At 40.9% G+C, this 20,039-nt stretch overlaps 1 protein-coding gene across 3 annotated transcripts in view; it reads right to left on the bottom strand.

Moving 5' to 3' along the window:
* Nucleotides 1-7,672: 7,672 nt before the first annotated feature.
* Nucleotides 7,673-20,039, bottom strand: part of sez6l (seizure related 6 homolog (mouse)-like) — a 112,877-nt gene continuing 100,510 nt past the window's right edge. Inside the window, exons 12-17 of one of the 3 annotated variants that reach the window (XM_085280635.1) lie at nt 17,072-17,263; nt 16,251-16,445; nt 13,243-13,278; nt 12,829-12,943; nt 12,358-12,463; nt 7,673-12,199 (exon numbers count right to left, since the gene is read on the bottom strand). In XM_085280635.1, the coding sequence (XP_085136761.1) occupies nt 12,167-12,199; nt 12,358-12,463; nt 12,829-12,943; nt 13,243-13,278; nt 16,251-16,445; nt 17,072-17,263 (677 nt within the window). In that variant the 3' untranslated portion in view covers nt 7,673-12,166. Of the gene's footprint in view, nt 12,200-12,357; nt 12,464-12,828; nt 12,944-13,242; nt 13,279-16,250; nt 16,446-17,024; nt 17,264-20,039 lie in introns of those variants that run through there. The other 2 variants (XM_085280636.1, XM_085280637.1) reach the window with 2 other exon arrangements.

Here is a 20,039-nt window from a genome sequence, read left to right as displayed (position 1 = left end):
CATTCTTCTGAAGCTATTTTTTTAAGCAAATCCGACCTAACCCTCATCATACTTCTCAGAAGTGACCTGTTACATGCAAATGGTTAAGTTCGCAAGGTTAGAATTTCGCTTTGCTCTAAAACAGTCTGTGTCTTTGGGAATTTCGTTCCAAATTCAGTTCAGTTCAGTTCAGCTGTATTTATATAGCACCAATTCACAACAACAGTTGCCTCAAGGTTAACCTTAAAAGAGATGGCTGTCTCCCAAATTCAAACTGGAAGCTGGTTCCACAGAAGAGGGGTTTGAAAGCTGAAGGTGTCGTGAGCGGTGCAAGAATAGACCCAAAAGCAGACACAAAAGTCAAATTTTCAAAGTCCTTAACTGATTTTTTTGTCAGACAGGCAAAACCAGACACTAGGAGAGTTTGCCAGGGGAAGGTTATTCTGTAACGGAAGAGAACAGAGATAGTCGCTGTACTTATCTTATGATAAGGTATGTGTATTCGTAGATAGAGGTTTGTGTTACTTGGGTTCCAGGTGTGTGAAGCAGTGGAGGTGAGGGAAAGCTCTGTGGGAGTCGGTGGGCAGGCAGTCAGCGGAGAGGAGTAATCTGGTGAGTCTTCCAGAGGTGCAGCAGACAGCAGCAGTCAACTGGAGGGCAGGCAGGTGAGTTCCATTCTTTTCCTTAGAAAGAGTCACGGGTGTGAAGTCCAAGAGTTAGGGCAGCAGCACATGAAAAGGGGCCGGTAACAGAGATGGTCCAGGTAGGTATGGAGATGGAGTGAAGAGTGACCCAAAGGTTCTGATCACTGAATAGATGAGATTACAAGATTACACAAAGAAATCACTGGAGAAAATAAAGTTAGGAAGTTATGAAGCCAATTTACCGGGGTTGATCAGCAGACGATCTGGCGAAGAATGATGATCCGCTGCTGCACTTGATTAACAGATATAAACTTGCAGGCTGACAGAAGGCTCTGCCCCCCGTTCTACTTTCAAATGACCTAGGAACCACAAGTAACCCAACAGTCTGTGAGTGGCGTGCTCTACTGGGGTGATATGGTACTGTGAGGTCTGTAAAATAACATGGGTCTGAATATTCAAGAATTTGTATGGGTGGGAGAAGGACTTTGAATTCAAGGGTTCAATGAAGAGTAGTCATTAAAGTATGGACAAAATGCTCTCTCTTTCTAGTCCCTTTGAGTACTTTTGCTTCAGCCTTTTGGATGAACTGAAGGTTTTTCAGGGGGGTTTCAGAATATCCTGATATAATGAATTCTAGCAGTCCAGTCTAGAAGAGATAAATGCATGAACTAGTATTTCAGCATCACTGTGGGACGGGATATTTGTAATTTTAAGCTATTGCACAAATTGTAGAAATATCTTAAAATTACAAACAGCCAAGTGCAAAAACCTCAGCAGGAAATTAGAGGTCATTCGGTCCTGTAGTTAAACTACTTGGTGTGTGCTACCTGGCTTCATGGATAGATAAAGTTATCTATCCATGATATCATCTGCATAGCAATAAAATTGCCTGCTATGCCTTCATACTGCCTTGGTGAAACAAGACCATACAATAATACAAAGAAAACAGAGAAACCCCCAACAATCATATGACACACTCTGAGCAAGTACTTTGGTGAGAGTGAGAAGGAAAAACTTCCTTTTAACAGGAGGGTGTCTTTCTCAAGCTTAGAGCACGTGGTATTCCCAGGCAGTCTCCAATCCAAGTGCTAATCAGGCCAGTGTTGCCAACTCCTCAGTAAGGAAAATCGCTATTGGCTGTCCTAAAAGTCGCTAGAAGTCGCTAAATGACATCATCGCCTAATTTGCATAATTGGTCATGCTAATCTAATTGTAACCTACGTTGTTGGAGAGAGAAATAACATCGTGGAAGAGACATAAAGTGAGTAAAAAACGTCCTAAATGCATGTAGAGTTCATTTAGAACTACAAATTAAATTTCTTTTAGCAATTATTGTTTTTTTTAATGTCACAATTCCAACCCTGCTCCTTTACCCGGGCTTGGACTGGCAAAAGTGACCCGAAATAAGCACTCTGGTGGAGTTACTTTGTGTGTGTGTTTATAAGTAGTTTTAAACCTTGTGATCCACAAAACAGCATAAGAGTAAAAGAAGAACTGACTGCGTTACAGCACCCGCTGCTTGTTGAGAGTAAAAGCGATACGCGCTTTCACGTCTTTTTTTAGCGACTTTTTTTAGGAAAAAAAGTCGCTAAGGGGTCTGAAAACTCGCTAAATATAGCGACAAAGTCGTTAAGTTGGCAACACTGAATCAGGCCAACGATGCTTAGCTTCCCCATTTTCATGAATAAATGAGAGTTTATTAGATAGACATGATGCAATCTATTGTAGCGCAGTACCTTTAAGACCTACAAGATGCTCTAGTCATTGTAATAAAATATTATGGTTAGCAGTATTGAATGCTGCTCTAAGGTCCAGCAAGACAAGCTGACAAGATGACAGTCCACCGTCAGACGCCATAAGAAGATCATTTTAAACCCTCACTGAAGGAGTTTCTGTACTGTGAACAGCTCTGAAACCTGACTGAAACTCTTCAAATAATAACAATTGCTTGTTACAATTGTTACAAAATAAATGAGAAGTAGGGGAGACCGGGGATAGTTGTAACGTGGGTCAGTTGTAACACTTCCAATTTCTCCAATCAGGGCTAAGTTTCAAATGATGTGACTCATCCTGTGCATGCCCAATTCAGTTCTGCTATCACATGTGAAAAATCAGCACATTTTGTCAAACACAGACAATTTAACACGAAAAAAAGTAATTTGTATGCCAAAAAGTAAGTTTTTCTACTTTATTTCAATTTGTAATAGCATTATCTGCTTTGCAGTTAAACTCATCAAACTTAAATTATGTTATTTGTATGTCTATGGGGATATATTCTGTGTAGGTCTTTAGTGCTAATGTTTTAGCCGTTGGCTGTAATGTTAGCTAGTTCATGGCTATAGGAGTCTGGGTCAGTTGTAACAGCAACAGTCTGGGTTAGTTGTAACAATAATGCAGATGTTGCAACTTACCACACTATTACTTTAACTTATATTAAACAAGTTGGGGCAACGACATCAGCAGAGAGAGGTTCACTGGTCGCATTTGTATATGCGGTTAATGCCATTGGCAACACAATTCCTCCACTGTTTGTGTTCCCACACATACATTATGCAGACCTCTGTGTCAGAGATGGACCAGTAGGAAGTACTGGTAGTGGAAATAAATCAGGATGGGTGCAAGAAACAGATTCCCTCATCTTTCTGAAGCACTTTGCAAACCACACCAAGGTAAGCCATGATAAAAAGTAATGGAATTGCGATGCTGGTGAACAACTACATTTTTTCAGCTTCATTGTTATGTTCAAAATTGGTGCAAGAGTTGTAGGTTATAATGCCCACTGAGCCAATGAGGCCAAACTCAAGGAAGACCAACCAAAATGAACGAAATATTCAGTTGCAGAAATTTCCATAATTTGTCTTTTTTGGGGGGTTGGAATATGTTCAAAAGCTAGATTTCTGCATTCTGTCACACACACACACAGCTACATAAATGGCTCTAAGTGCATTCATGTGTTGAATAAACAAAGATTACATGTTAATGTTTTGTTAGTACCCTTATTTCATTGTGTTACATTTTACCCCAGGATATGTTACAACTAACCCAGACTATGGGGTTAATTGTAACATTTCACTCTTCGTGTTTGAGACCATACCATGCAATGGGTAATTGTGCTGCAGAGAAAATAGCTGCACTATTTAATAGCAGAGACATGAAAATACTTTGCATTACATTTTGAATCCACTACCTTAAAAGAGCTTCAATTTACAGACAGAAATGTCAAAAATGTTACAACTATCCCCGGTCTCCCCTAATTAATGGAAAACTCTTGTGTGGTGTGTGTTTTATAATATATTAAGCATAATTTACCTACATTTAATTGAGGTTGTTAATGTTAATACACTTAGAGCAGGGTTAGGGAACTCCAGGCCTCGAGAGCCGGTGTCCTGCAGGTTTTAGATCTCACCCTGGATCAACACACCTGAATCAAATGATTAGTTCATTACCAGGCCTCTAGGGAACTTTAAATCAGAACCATATAAATCAGCTGTGTTGGATCAAGGACACCTCTAAAACCTGCAGGACACCGGCTCTCGAGGCCTGGAGTTCCTTACCCCTGACTTAGAGGTAGGTAGTCATACCTCACCTCTAATGGGTGCCCTGGGGGACACCCATTAGAGGTGGGACATCATAAGGTGTATACCGTATACTGCTGCTTCGTTTATGGGTGTCAGGCATATTTATGTGTTTTTGCGATGCACTCGCACAGTCCTCCTCAATGCTGTCTACTGTCTCACTCACTTACAGAGAGGACAGACGCACGCTCCACTTGACTGTCGCGTCTCTCACCCTCTCTGTTTTTTACATAATGATATTATCCTATATCCTCGCATGTGATTGACCACAATATGGAGCGATTGGAGCATAGCTGAGCCACTGTGTGAGAGCTGAGCAGCAAAAGGAAATTAAGTGAGGAGCCGGCTCTCGCTCAATGGGAGTCGACTCTTCTGATTCACTACAAAGCACTCTCTAAGCACGGCTCTTAGAGCTGATGCTTTTGCGCATGACACATCATCGAACGTTACGTTGTGTGTCATGGATACTGTTGACTCCAGAGGCGGAGCTAGACATTTTATACACCCAGGGCTTAGCCCTAAAGGGTAGTATGCATGTACTACCCAGGGGGGCTGAAAGATTTATTAGGCTGTGTTTTGAGTTTTGTAAAAAAAAAAGAATGACTTCATATAGGAAAAAAATATATATCACATATGCAGAATACCTTAAACTAGTTTTTTAAGGCAGAACAAAATGAGGGCTGTATCAAGACACAGGGACTAAACCCCAATTCAACCAGACCCAGAACTGATCCAGAATTAAAACAGGACTACAACAGTTCAAAATCAGGACTACTTGGGATTTAACCAAGACAGAACCAGAATCAGAACTAGATGATAGTAGCACTAAAAATCATCATAGACCTGCACTACACTTATTTTTTAATTCTACCAAAGTAGACTATTTAGATTCAGAAAAGTTTATATAATTATTTAGCCTTGTTGTGCAAACAAGCCTGCATAACTTAACAAATATAGAATTTGAAAAGTAACAAATGGTATCTAAAAAGATACACTAGGTACTAGATACATGTTCTGATGAGTTTTGGCAAACCATTTGACTAACATGTCTATCTCACCTGGCTCCTGTTCCATCTCTGTTCTGTCCTCATTCTCCATCTCCCTCTCTGTGCTGACAATCAATCCAAACACCAACATCATCATATATACAGTTGAAACCAGATATTTACATACTCTTCAGATAAAAACATTTTTTTAATTGTAACATCAAATCAGACTAAATGTTTATTTTTTTAGATTGCTAAATATTAAAAACGTATTTGTTAAATTTAAGAGTAAAGAGAGAAATTTTATGTATTTCTTAATTGCAAATGGCACCAAATTGTATTCAAAATTGAGCCACAATTATGGAGGTCCACAATTCTTTTCCTGGTGTTTTGGTTGATATCTCTTGATTTTCCCATTTCAAAGAAACAGGCTCTGTGTTTTGCCTTATATGCATCCACAGCTGTGCCACCAGTTTACTCAAATGGACTCTACTAACCTATCAGAAGCTTCTTCAGCTGGAATGGAATCGTCTGGAGTTTTCTTATTAATTAACAGTAAACTTAGTGTATATGTACTCCTAAATTTGATGAAAGTGATAAAAAAATAGACAGCTCTGTCTCTCTTTATTCTGACATTTAACTAATTCAAAAGATATTTGAATATTTATTTATCTAAAACAAAAAAAAAATTTACTCTAAATTGATGTTTAACAGTAAAAAAAAATATTTTTATGTTTTTTCCCTAAAGTGTATGTAAATATCTGGTTTCAACTGTACTGCTGTGTATTGAAATTCCTGTTGTTTTGCATAGAAATATACTGAACAACATACAAAGCATAATATATAAAATAACATCTACCTGAGTTATTTCTTTGAAAGAAGCCCCTTATGTCCATTGTTGTGTTCATCACTACATAACTGAAACTGATTTAGAGTGCTTTATTTAGCCGTGGAGGGTAACAACTGAAAATATGAAATAAACACACATGTAAGTCCGTCGACACCAAGACAAGACCAAGATCACGTAAAAGTGGCCTCGAGAAGACCGGTCTCGAGACATCCAACTCTAAAAGAGGGTAGAACACCATTCCCACAGAAACAGCTGCCAGGGAAGCAGAAGAACATCACATCAAGAAGGCCCTAAGTGAATATGGTTATCCAAGCCGGACATTTGTCAAACCTGCACCTAAAGAATGCCCCAGACAATCCAGGAGAGAAGAAGGACAACTGCTGCCTAAGCAAAAACCCTCAGTGATCCCTTATGTGTCAGGATTATTGGAACAGCTGAGATACATTTTCTCCCAAAATGGTAAATGGACTGGTTCTTGTATAGCACTTTTCTACTCTGAGCATTCAAAGGGCTTCACACAACTTGTGCATTCACAAAGCATTTTTTAATGCTGTTTCTAAGTGCTTCCTATCTAACATTCACACTCTGATGGATGCATCAGAGAGTAACATGGGGTTAGTATCTTGCCCAAGGATACTTGACATGCAGACTGGAGCACACTGAGACCGCACCACCAACCTTCCGGGTTAGTAGGTGACCTGCGGTACCACCTGAGCAACAGCCAGCCGACCGTGTCTCTGTGGCTTTCAAGCTCTAAAATACACTGCGCCAAAAATTGGTCCACTCCAAGGATCCATTCCCTGGCACAAACAGAGTAAGAGTCAATACTTATACAATGAGAGTCAATACGTATGTGTTGATTTACAGTATACCTCTTAAATGTCCCCCCTAACTGGCACAAACTGAGTAATGGTAAATGGTCTGTATTTGTATAGTGCTTTACTTGGTCGTAAGGACCCTAAAGCGCTTTACACTATACACAATCATCCACACATTCACACACTGGTGATGGCAAGCTACATTGTAGCCACAGCCGCCCTGGGGCGCACTGACAGAGGCGAGGCTGCCTGACACTGGCGCCACCGGGCCCTCTGACCACCACCAGTAGGCAACGGGTGAAGTGTCTTGCCCAAGGACACAACGACTGAGACTGTCGGAGCCGGGGCTTGAACCGGCAACCTTCCGATTACAAGAGGAATGCCCAACTCTTGAGCCACGATTGCCCACACTAATGTGGTGTATGCTGTTAAGTGCCAGGAGGATAGCCATGATTTATACATCAGGAAAACCAAGCAACCTCCGGCTAAGTGGATAGCACAAAAGAGCTAACTCGTCAGGCCAGGACTCCGCAGTCTATTCACACCTACAGGCCAGTAACCACTCTTTCAATGATAAGGAAGTCACATCCTGTACAAGGAGGGACGCTGACTTATGAAGTAACTTGGATGAGTGATGAAATGTTTCTTCCACTGAAATCGCTACGTCCAGATGAACAAAATCAACTTTTTGGGAGTATCAGATGTCTTGTCTGGCTAGACATTGGATTAAAAAAAAAGGTGTAATCATTTTTCCATTGGTTTCCTTTAGCAAAATAAGACAAAACAAAATACCTCAGTGTTTGAAAAGAATCCTTTGAAGTTTTTAAGGTTTTACCATTTATTTAGGGAAACTGTTAACATTTGTATTCTCATAATGAAAATGTACATTTATCCATCCGCATAAAACATCACATGTACAGTACATCAAAATAAATACATCATCTGGTTGGTTTGCTGAGCTTGTACCAGAAGACCAATAAGTTAACTACAGCTACACTATTTACGCTGCTAGTCCAGACCCAGCAATACTGAGGCCAGTCTGTTACAGTCCATCAATTGAACTACATGTGAGAGAAATATAACAACAGTACTGCAAATCCTGTGTCAGACTGGGTAACAAATAAAAGAAAGCACTGACCTTTACTTTTTTCTAAATATTGATTTCCAGTTTACGAAAAGACAGGACTTTTCATGACTCATGAATGTGAATATGAAATGGATATGTGAAATAAACCCACCTTTAGCATTCTATATGACATTTTAGAAGTTGTAATCCTTAAGATTTCAGTCCTGGGTAAGAACACTTGTGTTTACCATAGTAATAACAAATGGCGCTTTTACCAGACCATAGATGTATTAAGTAAGATCAGTGTTGCCATAAAATAATTTTTAATGCTAGTGAGCATCCTTAGCATGTTGTTTTCCTAAAGTGTATATGTACAACACAAAGACACAAATATCAGCTAACTAGCGTTAAGTAATAGACTGATTATATAGTATAACCTTACTGAAAATATCCACACTTATCAGATGAGCTGTACCATACAGCTCCATTGGGCACTGGGCACCAACATCTGAGGTACATCTGAAACAGGTTGTCACTATAAATTCTGTTTGAAAATGTTCATATTATTGTTTCTTATTCTGCAGAAGTTCTGTATCCATTAAGCTGGTGTGCTAGCATGATGTGATAAAAATGGATGCTAAAGTAAAGTGAAATTTTACCGTACTGTTAGCATACTTTTGGAGACCACTGTATACGAAGTCCTGAATCATAAACATACAAAGATGAAAAGAAAAAAGCAGAGAGACTTTATGGAAATAACATAAAAAATGCTTCTTGGAGTTTCTGCAGAATTCAGTCAAAGGCTGAATTTAACAGGAACTTACTAGAAAGCTAGCTTACAACTAGGGTTGCCAACCGTCCCTTAAAATACGGAATCGTCCCGTATTTCGAAACAAAAGTACACGTCCCGTATTGAGCTAATAAGGGACGCACTTTGTCCCGTAATACAGTGAGAATCAAAAGTAGCCTATAACTTTTAATGGAATTAACGCTTTGTTTGAAAACATAATTCCCAGCCCCTCTCCTGCTTTGTGACCAATGAGCTGACAGCACACTTATGACAATTCGAGTATGACAATTCAGATTACCGCTCATCTCATTGGTCGAGGAAAGGTCGCTTGCGGAGAAAATACCGGAAGACAACAGATGACCACAACAAGAAGCATGGCCAACAGGGAAACAAACGCCGACACGGCGGTGCAAGTCTCGGACGACAGTACACCTAAAGCTGGGCAAACACTGTGCGATTTTTTCAGTCACGTTATTCAGCTCCTGCTCAAACTGCACGATTGACTCGCAGGGGTTAGAAGTTGGTAGGTCACGATGCAGGGTCTCACACTATACGGCCCGATGCTCTGATGCGACCTGAGTGCTCACACTGTGCCTCCATAACACGAAGGTTATAACAGAAAATCTGTCGCGCTCTCTCTCTCTCCGTTTTACACTCACACAGACACACACACCACCACCATCAACTTTGCTAAATTGCTAATGAAAAACATGATCAGGCAGCTGTGATTGAGCAGCAGTGTAAATCCAACTGTTTTCACGGTTGTTGTGGTCGTGATAATTTTGTGATGCCACATCGAAAAGGCTCGGATGAGCTTTTCAAAGTTCTACAAGTTGTGCCTCCATCGCTTGTGTCCAGATCACAGGCTGCACAGCCGTGCTGCTCCATCTTTTACACCAACGTTTACGTGTTTGCGCGCGAGCAGTGTGAGCGGCTGTGGTGAGACCCTCACGAGCGATTGATGATCGGGAGCTGGTCGTGAGGTGTTAATCACTTCTCGTTACCCCACGTATACTACACGATGCACGATGAAGGCCAAAATCGGTCAAAAATCGGCTCAAAATGGGCCTAAAACCGCACAGTGTGAGCCCAGCATTAGAGCAGCAATGTTTGTTCCCCTCAGAGAAAGGGAAGAATGGGAAAAGGAAAACACCTGGCTGGAAAAAGTTAATATGGGCATGTGCAATGAATATCAGCGCTATGTGGCCAGAAGTGTGATAATATAATTTATTTTGTGTAATAAACAACTGCAAGGATAGATGATTACAACAAATAGATGACTAATACATAAAAGTAATACATAGATGAATAATGATGATGAGTTAAGATGCGTAATCATGGGAACAAGCGGGTTTACAAACAGGAGCAGCTGATTAGCATTAGAAAAGCTGAAATAATATTTCAACTGAAGCCGATTGTACTAAATGCACTAAATGTGCACTGTTACAAGAATATTTTTCTTTCTATTGTTTTCTATTATTTTAAGTTAAGCAGGACAGAGTTCTTTTAAAGAAAGATTTACTTATATTCTCAAAAGTTAAGCATGACAGGCTTCTGTTTAAGAAGGAGACCTGTTTTATTGTGTTAATGTTGTCATTTTGAGCTAAAAATAAATGGCTAAATGATCATTTGTTTCACATGTGTTCATATCACAAAGAATACACATCTACTTAAATCAAATTCAAGTCAAAGGGTTAAAAAAATAATTTCACACACAAAAAAAGAGCTAGAAAATTCACCACACTGGGAAGGGTGAAGACAACTGGGTCGCCCGGCCCTGGCCACGAGGTGTCCCTTATTTATTTTTCAGGGAGTTGGCAACCCTACTTACAACTACACAACAGGTAAAAAAAAAAAAAGTTTTTTGAAATGCTGTTTTTATCCAGTTTCTGAAACGGCCCGTGTCTATACAAACAAACCTGCATATCACAATGACCATTCATGTACACTGATCATACGTGCGCTGAGGTAAATTTTTTACTGAAAATAGCACACAAGTGCTAATCAGTCAAAGTTGCTTAAACACAGATAGGAATTAATCGTAAAGTAAATGCAATGGTAATGTTAGAATTATCCATATCCTGAGGAAGCATGGCAATGGGAAAAGAGTACCAACAGAAGAAGAATGAAAGACATACTTGTGTGATTTCAAATATATAAGTAGTCTCTAGGTGGCAGCCATATGTGCTTCATTGTTTCACAGTCACAAGTCTCAGTTTTTAAAACTGGAGTCTTCAAACTGAAACTAGCTCAACAGTGTTTCAGAGTATAAACATTAAGCTTAATCTGGTACAGAAAAGGAACTTATAAATACATTAGAGATGTTTTTCACATTAACTGTTCTTCTGCAGTGAGAGGAACACAGAACAAAACTGCTAACCTCTATAAACCAGCTCTTTATATTTACATAACAAGGTGGATCCTTTGCAGATTTTCTGGAAATTTCTCAACATTTAAGTGGATATTTGATTAATGATACAGCACTCTGCTGTGCATACTTGTGAATCTTGATTTCTGTGAATATCTTCTTTGTGTAAAGACAATTTGAGTGCTGCCTGGAACTGGTAATTAATTTATAGAGATTACAGAATTTGAGACTATTCAAAGACTACTGCAGAAAAGAAAATCATGATAAATAGTTTCAAAAATCTGTTAAATCTTAAGGATTATAACTTCACCTCTTAAGACTTTTACAGTCAAGAAAAATATACTAAAAAGTGCTTTGATACCCACATTTCTCTCATTTCCTATCCCTCCCTCCTTCATTTCCCACAATAGCCATTTTCTCACATGAACTTCAGACAATTTCACAAGAACCTAACTGGAATATTTTCCATATTTTCCTTATATGTAATACACAACAAGAAATACTTCAGAGGAATTTGTTTTTCTGGAAAATGATTCATGTGTTTTAGGTGAGAAAGTTGCTTGTATAGAGTGTGCATTAGGCAGCACATATGACACACACTCATGCAATTACTTGCACTAGTGGGTGCACTAGCCCTGCTATCACACAGACTAGGCAGCTGGCAAGTTAATGGCTGCCTAATGTTCAATCCAATTCTCGGACCTCAGTTAGATATTATCTAGAAAAGTTAGGAACTGCAGTACATGTGTGAAAATGACCCATGTTTGATGTTCTCAGATGTTATTTGGGCCTTTTCCCCATTTCCTCTATCATTCAACCTCTCCCAGACTGGTAGACTGGTCAGTTGCTGACTATCAATTGTCTTTCTTCTTTTTGGTTCAAGTAACCTCTCATAATTCCCATAATGTCTACAAAAGCTGTCACATCAGAGAAGGAGAGAACAGGATCCATCAATGCAGAAGGGGCTGGACATCATTATTTGTATTTACATCGCCTCCTCCTGGGTGGAGAAGCGAGAGAGGAGAGTGTGAAGAGTTAGGTCAGGGCGGTCAGTCTTGTCACGCTTCACAAATATCTTTTGAGAAGATTCTCATATCGATACTTCATACTCTCGAGTGTCCTGCTGTAATTGAAATGAGAATTATTAAATCAAAGGAATGGACACATTGAATGTACTCCTGCAGCTTTTACCCCACACTTGAGGTATTTGTTGTTGCAATTTTGGCAGTATCTAAATAAAATTAAATTCAATTCATTTGAACTTAACTGAATAGAACTTACTCCTCCTGTTTCATAGAGCGGGTTGTCAAACTCTGTCTCCACAGTGATTTGTCGGTAAGGGTGAGGGTAGATAAGAGGCAGCCTTAAGTTGGAGTTATATCTGCACCTAATATACATAATGAGGAAAAAACAGACACAAAAAAACACAAATTCAGAGTTTTAGTACCTGTTCCTTCACAATGGCTCAGCGCCAGTGTGCGACTGCCAAAGACTTTGCTTCTAGTTTTCTAAGAAACAAATATGTTGCATTACTTTTGAGGTCTAGATTATGTGAAAGACCCCTAACTTTTTGCTACAGTTATAGCAGTAAGTGAGTTAAAAGGTGACACCAATGGGGTTCTGACCAAGAGCCTGCATAGTATGAGCTGTGGCCCAGACTGTGCTAATCAAACAAATGTTATCAAGACAATAACAGTCAGAAACAATTAAGGTCTCACCCTTGTATATAAATCTCATGGTCTAGGATCTTACCGAGTGACATAGACGTACACTCCTCCCAGCAGCACAGACAGCAACAGAATGAGGATGAAAATGGCCAGTGCTATGTTTCCTCCATCCAAAGGGGAACCTGCAGTCGCTTCTGCAACTGACAGACAAAACATGAATAAAACAAGGTTTATTTAACCGCAGATCATTATCCAGAGAATACATAAATCTTCTAAAGGTTTCATTAGAGGTGGTTTAGCAAACATAGGTGGATGCTCTGTGAAATCACATGGATAAACACAGCTGGAGGTAGAAACAAAACATGGGAATGAAGTTGATGCAAATGCAGGGAGAGCACACAGCCTGTGAGGTGGTTTGTTTTAGGGTTTTTTTTGTAATTCTATAAAACAGACTGTGTAGGGTTTTAGCCCACAGCACATACTGTACACAGACACTCACCTTCCAAAGCATGGTTGCCAAAGCAGTCTTGGTTGGCTGCAAGACATCATTCTGTCAGTCAGTGCATATGAAAATTGACATAACTTTTTATGTTGAATTTGTTTACATAACGTTCTCTTGAATTGTATGTTTGCTAATGCCCACTCTTCCTATTGTTAAAATCGGTCAAGCTTTCTTTTCTTATGTATTCCAATTCAACCCTGTCTCACAGCAATTTGTGAAATAGGAGACTATGTAATATTTAATTGATCAGTTTTATTTAATCCATCAAAATTAATTCCATGGGATTATTTTTGTTTCAGTTTAGCAAAAGATTGAGGTTTGGGTTAAACAGAGCTATTAAGCAAGTAAGAGATGCTTGTTGTTTTTTTTTTCAGAAAAGGTGACTCATGGAGCCTCAGTAATTTCCAGAATTTAGCAATACGCCCCAGCCAAACCATAATGCTGGTCCATTGTGAATATGGTATAACAAAATGATACTTGCACAATATTCAGTGACACAGCCAGCTATTTTTGTCATAAATGTCTATAAATAAAAATTCACAGAGCATATTAAAGATTTGTTTTTAGGCTTTGCAATTTTATGGAATGTTACCATTTATATTATGTGGCAGCTCAGGTGATGGTAAAAGCAGAGGGAAGGTGAAAGACCCAAAAGACGTTTTAAATATGCCTCCAGCTTTGAAAAATTGACCATATACAGTAAAAGAATCAAAAATAAATTATGAATTAAACTAAATATCACACTAATCAAATTAATCACTGTATTAGTACATATTAACTGCACAAATTCATAGTGACTAGTGACACTTTGTTTAACATGGACAACTAATTCATTACTCTAAAATAATCTGGGTAATAAAAAAAACACACACACACATTATCTCCTGCATTTACCTGTCCAAGCCTTTTTCTCTCTCCTAACTCTCTCTCTGAGCTTGGGAACCTTCAGGAGGATTCAGCCTGAAAATTCCCTGCAGTGAGACAGCACCCTGACCCTGACACTCATCTCCTTGAGTTTTCAGCACAACAGCAAAAACTATACAAGGATAACAGCATGGAAAAGACACGCAAAAACTTTGACATGGCCTTCATTTTCCTAGATTATTGGAGATTTACATAATGAATTAATAATAGTATATAGGCTATACACATAGATACCCTAAGAGTCTTCATCAAGAACGGGGATGGGAATGTGGGGTACAACACTAGATGCCAACTTCAAGCCCATAGCACAAGTCACCATCAAGTGCAGGATCTACCAAGGACATACTGGCCCCACTGCTGTTCTGCATAGGCCTGAACCCCCTCAGTGAGATCTTTAACAAGACTGGCTATGAATACTGACTACAGAATGGAGCAATTGTCAGCCGCCTCCTCCACATGGATGACATCAAGCTGTATGCCAAGAGTGAAGAAGACATAAATTCACTGATCCATACCACCAGGAAATAAAGCAATGACATCGGAATGACGTCCGGACTGGAGAAGTGTAGTCGGATGATAACAAAGAGAAGGAAGGTAGTCAGAACTGAGGGGATCGAACTACCAGAAGGCAACATTGCAGACATAGAGGACAGCTACAAGTACCTTGGGATCCCACAGGCAAATGGGAACCATGAAGAGGCCGCTAGGAAAGCTGCAACCACCAAGTACCTGCAGAGGATCAGGGAAGTCCTGAGGAGTCAGCTGAAAGGTAAGAACAAGATCTGGGCTATCAACACCTACGCCCTGCCCATGATCAGGTACTCTGTTGGGATAATAAGCTGGCCAGAGGAGGAGATAGAAGCCACTGACATCAAGACCAGGAAGCTCCTGACCATGGATTGAGGGTTTCACCCCAAGTCCAGCACCCTTAACCTGTATGCTAAGCGGAAGGAAGGAGCCAGGGGAAATCAGGAATACATCAGGAAGATAGCCCCAATCGACCACGTGCTGAGTGAATACCTCAGGCAGCAATAAACCCGAGGAAGTGGAGGAACCATCATGGCAGGACAGGCCCCTGTATGGTATGTACCACCAGCAGATAGAGGAGGTAGCTGACAGAAATCCTACCAGTGGCTGAACAAAGCCGGACTGAAAGACAGCACAGAGGCACTACTCATGGTAGCACAGGAACAAGCTTTGAGTACAAGATCCATAGAGGCTGCAGTCTATCATACCAGACAACACCCCATGTGCAGGCTGTGTAAAGATGCCCTTGAGACAATCCAGATCATAACAGTAGGCTGCAAGATGCTAGCTGGCAGGGCATACGTGGAATGCTATGCAGGACAACACCATAACCAAGTGGCCAGCATAATATACAGAAACAGGTTCCGACGTTAAAATAGGAGACTTCCAGAAACAGACGGATAAAATGGTGATGGCTAACCAACCAGACATACTGGTGGTAGACAAGCAGAGAAAGATGGCCGCAGTGATAGATGTAGCGATTCTGAATGACATGAGAAGCTGGAGAAGTACCAAGGGCTCAGAGAAGAGCTCAAGAAGATGTGGAGGGTGAAGGTGAAGGTGGTCCCAGTGGTAATCGGAACACTAGGTGTGGTGACTCCCAAGCTAGGCGAGTGGCTCCATCAGAACCCAGGAACAACATCAGAGATCTCGGTCCAGAAGAGCGCAGTCCTTGGAACAGCTAAGATACTGCGCAGGACCCTCAAGCTCCCAGGCCTCTGGTAAAGGACCCGAACTTGAAGGATAGACCGCCCACAGGGGCGAGAGGGGAATTATTTATTATATATATCCAGAGTGGATGTGTATATACATATATATATATATATTTATTTTATTTTATTTAAGCTTGTATGTATACTTCTGACTTCTGACAGTTCAAAGACATCATTAGAAACCCCATATTTCCATTACATTCATGTGCATGATGGGTGGATATAAACGTCTGATTGCAACTTTACAGGAGTTAGTGTTCTTGTGAATCAGAATAATCCAAAGCCTCTAAAAAATTTCTATAATAACGTATATTAAAATAAAATGTCCTTCAAAAATCTCACCCCTGCAGAGTGGAAGTGGGCCGCTCCAAAAAGAAGGATTTCCAAGGATGCATTTAATTGCAACCTCTCCTATGAGCTCGTAACCTTGGTAACAGACAAAGGTTAGGGACTCGCCAGGCAGGTAAAGTCTCTTGGACAGGATCTGGTAGCCGTTGTCAGGGAGACCGGGGTTTTCACAGGAAACAGAATCCTCAGCTAGATAAAAAGAAGAAAGAAAAAGAAACTGCATGGAACTCATTGAGTTTCTCAGCACAAATCAGAGGTTTCTGCGTCATAGCTCGACTGACAGGTTTTGACAAACCCTGGCTGAGGTGACATGACTCACGGATAATCTCCGCCTCCACCTCCAGGTGGCTGAGGGTTGATTGCTATGGTGCATTAGCATCACATTTACATATCAAACACTTCACCCAAACATTAATAACCCTGAAAACACACACACACACACACACGCAAATATCATGACTGCTGAGATAAAATGTGAGTGATGAAGCATCGTCTCTGGCATGCAGAGACGCTGTGATCTTTGTCAGCAGAGAAAAGAGAGAGCCAGGCCTTTTTTGCAAGAAATCACACAAACCCACTCATTTTGGACCAAAAAAAAAAAAGGAAAAGAGCCTCTTATCTTCAGTTAAGTGTCATATGTGACTCCCTATCCAGATGATAGGCTTGTGAAATTCTGATGCTAACATACTACTAGTAAACTACGGGACCCTTCAGCTCACCAGTTTGCTAAAATACATATCAGCAATTGCCAGTTGAGAACTGACTAACCTCCCATGTCTTCTTTTATGTCTGGAAACATTCTTTCAAATACCCACAGACACAGTGAGGCAGATGAGACGTCCACACAGGCGTTCCTGGCTCACGTCCATAGCATGTGATAGTGGCGCCGCCCTGTAGGATGAAGCCTGTGTTGCAGCTATACTGAATGGTTGTCCCCACTAGGAGTTTCGGGTCAGACAGGGTTCTGGTAGCATGCTCAACATGGCCAGGATCTGAACAGTACATGACTGAGAAAAAAGACAGCAGAGACTGTGATGAATGATAAGAGATATAATTTTATAAAAACAATAATACATTTTGATAAAAAATAAAATAAGCCCAGAGATGGACACTATTATATGCCCAAGAGCAGGTACAATCTACATGAATGTACTTGCTTTTTTTAATTCAAGGTAACTTGTTTGAGATCCAAAATGCACAAATATAGTTCCAAGCAGTAAAAGTTACATATTTAAAGTGGGGTTTTATCACTCTTAGGGTGTATATGTTCAAGCCTGAATCAAAAACAAATTCGTAAAGAATGGAAAATATTAATTTTACTCTTAAAATCTCAGGTTTTGCTGAAAGGATGGCAAAAATTCTGATAAGTCTATCCGTCTTGTATATCAGCACAGCAATGCAGAGGTCACCATAGTTGCAGCACAACAAGAAGTGTGTGAAGCTTGTTCTTACTGTGTGAGCTACATAAAGCTTTGATGGTCAGTAAAATTAAAAAGGTCCTTTACAAATACCAGCTCATTTGTAAGATTAAGAATGAACTAAGGGTATCCAGTAAATGTCCCCCCCCCCCCCCCAAATTCCATACTGTGTCACTGAATTCCAAATTCCCCAAATTTTATACTGTTTAAAATGTCCTGTTAGAGCTAGAGCTCCTGGTATAGGCAAAAGCTGAAAAACAGAAGGGCCAGTGTCATAGATGTTTGACACTACTGGGCCCTTTATTTGTATGGTCAGTTGATTCAAACACAGGACGTTCTTGCTGTGAGGCAGCAGTGCCAAGAAACGCATCACATTGTGCTAGTGCATCAGGTCCTGTGTCGCAATTGCAGAGCCTTCCACTATAGATGTTGCGGAGAGGGTGAATCATGTTGATTAAACCTTGGGTTCTTTGCAGAAATTAGTACTATAACAACTTCTGGTCCCATCCCACCACAAGACAATTTGACTTATAAAATCAGTCTGGCAAATTCCATCCATCCATCCATCTTCATCCGCTTTATCCGAGGCCGGGTCGCGGGGGCAGCAGCCTAAGCAAAGAGGCCCAGACCTCCCTCTCCCCAGCCACCTCCTCCAGCTTATCCGGGGGAATACCAAGGCGTTCCCAGGCCAGCCGAAAGATATAATCTCTCCAGCGTGTCCTGGGTCTGCCCCGGGGCCTCCTCCCGGTGGGACATGCCTGGAACACCTCACCCAGGAGGCGCCCAGGGGGCATCCTTGTCAGATGCCCGAACCACCACAGCTGGCTCCTTTCGATGTGGAGCAGCAGCTGCTCTACTCTGAGCCCCTCCCGGATGGCCGAACTTCTCACCCTATCTCTAAGGGAGAGGCCAGCCACCCTTCGGAGGAAGCTCATTTCTGCCGCTTGTATCCGCGATCTCGTTCTTTCGGTCACTACCCACAGCTCGTGGCCATAGGTGAGGGTAGGGACGTAGATCGACCGGTAAATTGAGAGCTTCGCTTTTACACTCAGCTCCCTCTTCACCACGACGGACCGGTGCAGCGTCCGCATTACTGCAGCTGCAGCCCCAATCCGTCTGTCGATCTCCGGCTCCCTTCTCCGATCACTCGCGAACAAGACCCCAAGATACTTGAACTCCTCCACTTGGGGCAGGAACTCATCCCCGACCCGGAGTGGGCACTCCACCCTTTTCCGGCTGAGAACCATGGCCTCAGATTTGGAGGTGCTGATCCTCATTCCCGCTGCTTCACACTCGGCTGCGAACCGTTCCAGTGCGAGCTGGAGGCCCGTCTGGCAAATTATAGTACAAATTTATTTGTACTATAATACACACTATGTTACCAAATGTATTCACTCAGCCCTCCAAATCATTGAACACAGGTCTTCCAGTAACTTCCATTGCCACAGGTGTATAAAATGAGGCATCTAGACAAACAGACTGCTTCGACAAACATTTGTGAAAGACTGGGTCCCTCTCATGAGCTCAGTGAATTCCAGTGTGGTACCATGACAGGATTTCAGCTGTGAAATGAGTGCGGTCGTGAAATTTAATGCTACTAAATATTCCACAGTCAATTGTACCCATTCACAGAAGCACTTTTTCTAACTGTTAAGTGCTTACTGTCTAACATTCAAGCACATTCACACTCCGATGGATGCAACAGAGAGCAACAAGGTTAGTTAGTAGCTGACCTGCTCTACCACCTGAGCTACAGCCACCCCAATGGTGTTGGCGGTATTATAGCAAAGTGTAAGCAGTTAGGAATTACAACAACTCAACCATGAAGTGGTAGGTCACATAAAATTACAGTGCGGTAAGTGGATGCTGAAGTGCATAGTGTGCAGAGGTAACCAATTTTCTGCAGATTCAACATCTACAGACCTCCAAACTTCATGTGGTCTTCAGATAAGGTCAAGAACAGTGCTCAGAGAGCTTCACTGAATGGTCATGGTCAAGCAGCTGCATCCAAGCCTTACATCAAGTGGATTCAAGATTCAAGATTCTTTATTTGTCACATGCATAGTCATATGAGTACAACACACAGTGAAATGTGTCCTGAACTCCTCATTTGACTGTGCAAGACATTATAGACAATAAGTAAATTAAATAAATAAAAATATCTGGAAATTTTAAATTAAAAATCTTAAAATGTACATGCAACGGAATGTGCATGTACAAAGTGTTTTGCGCCATATTAGCACAGCAATGTATTGATAGCACGTAGAGTAAACAAGTGGCCGAAGTAATATAAACAGAGTAATTCAACAGAGTGACGAGCATGATCAGTGTAGAAGCCTGTGATGTAATAATGAATCAGATGTGA

Source organism: Mchenga conophoros, linkage group LG7 (assembly GCF_057382185.1).
Source record: "Mchenga conophoros isolate Kocher_MC1m ecotype Shallow Benthic linkage group LG7, M_conophoros_male_GT1.1, whole genome shotgun sequence".
Lineage (NCBI taxonomy): Eukaryota > Metazoa > Chordata > Actinopteri > Cichliformes > Cichlidae > Mchenga > Mchenga conophoros.
Note: the sequence above shows the minus strand (reverse complement) of the source record. Positions and strands in the feature narration are given on the sequence as shown.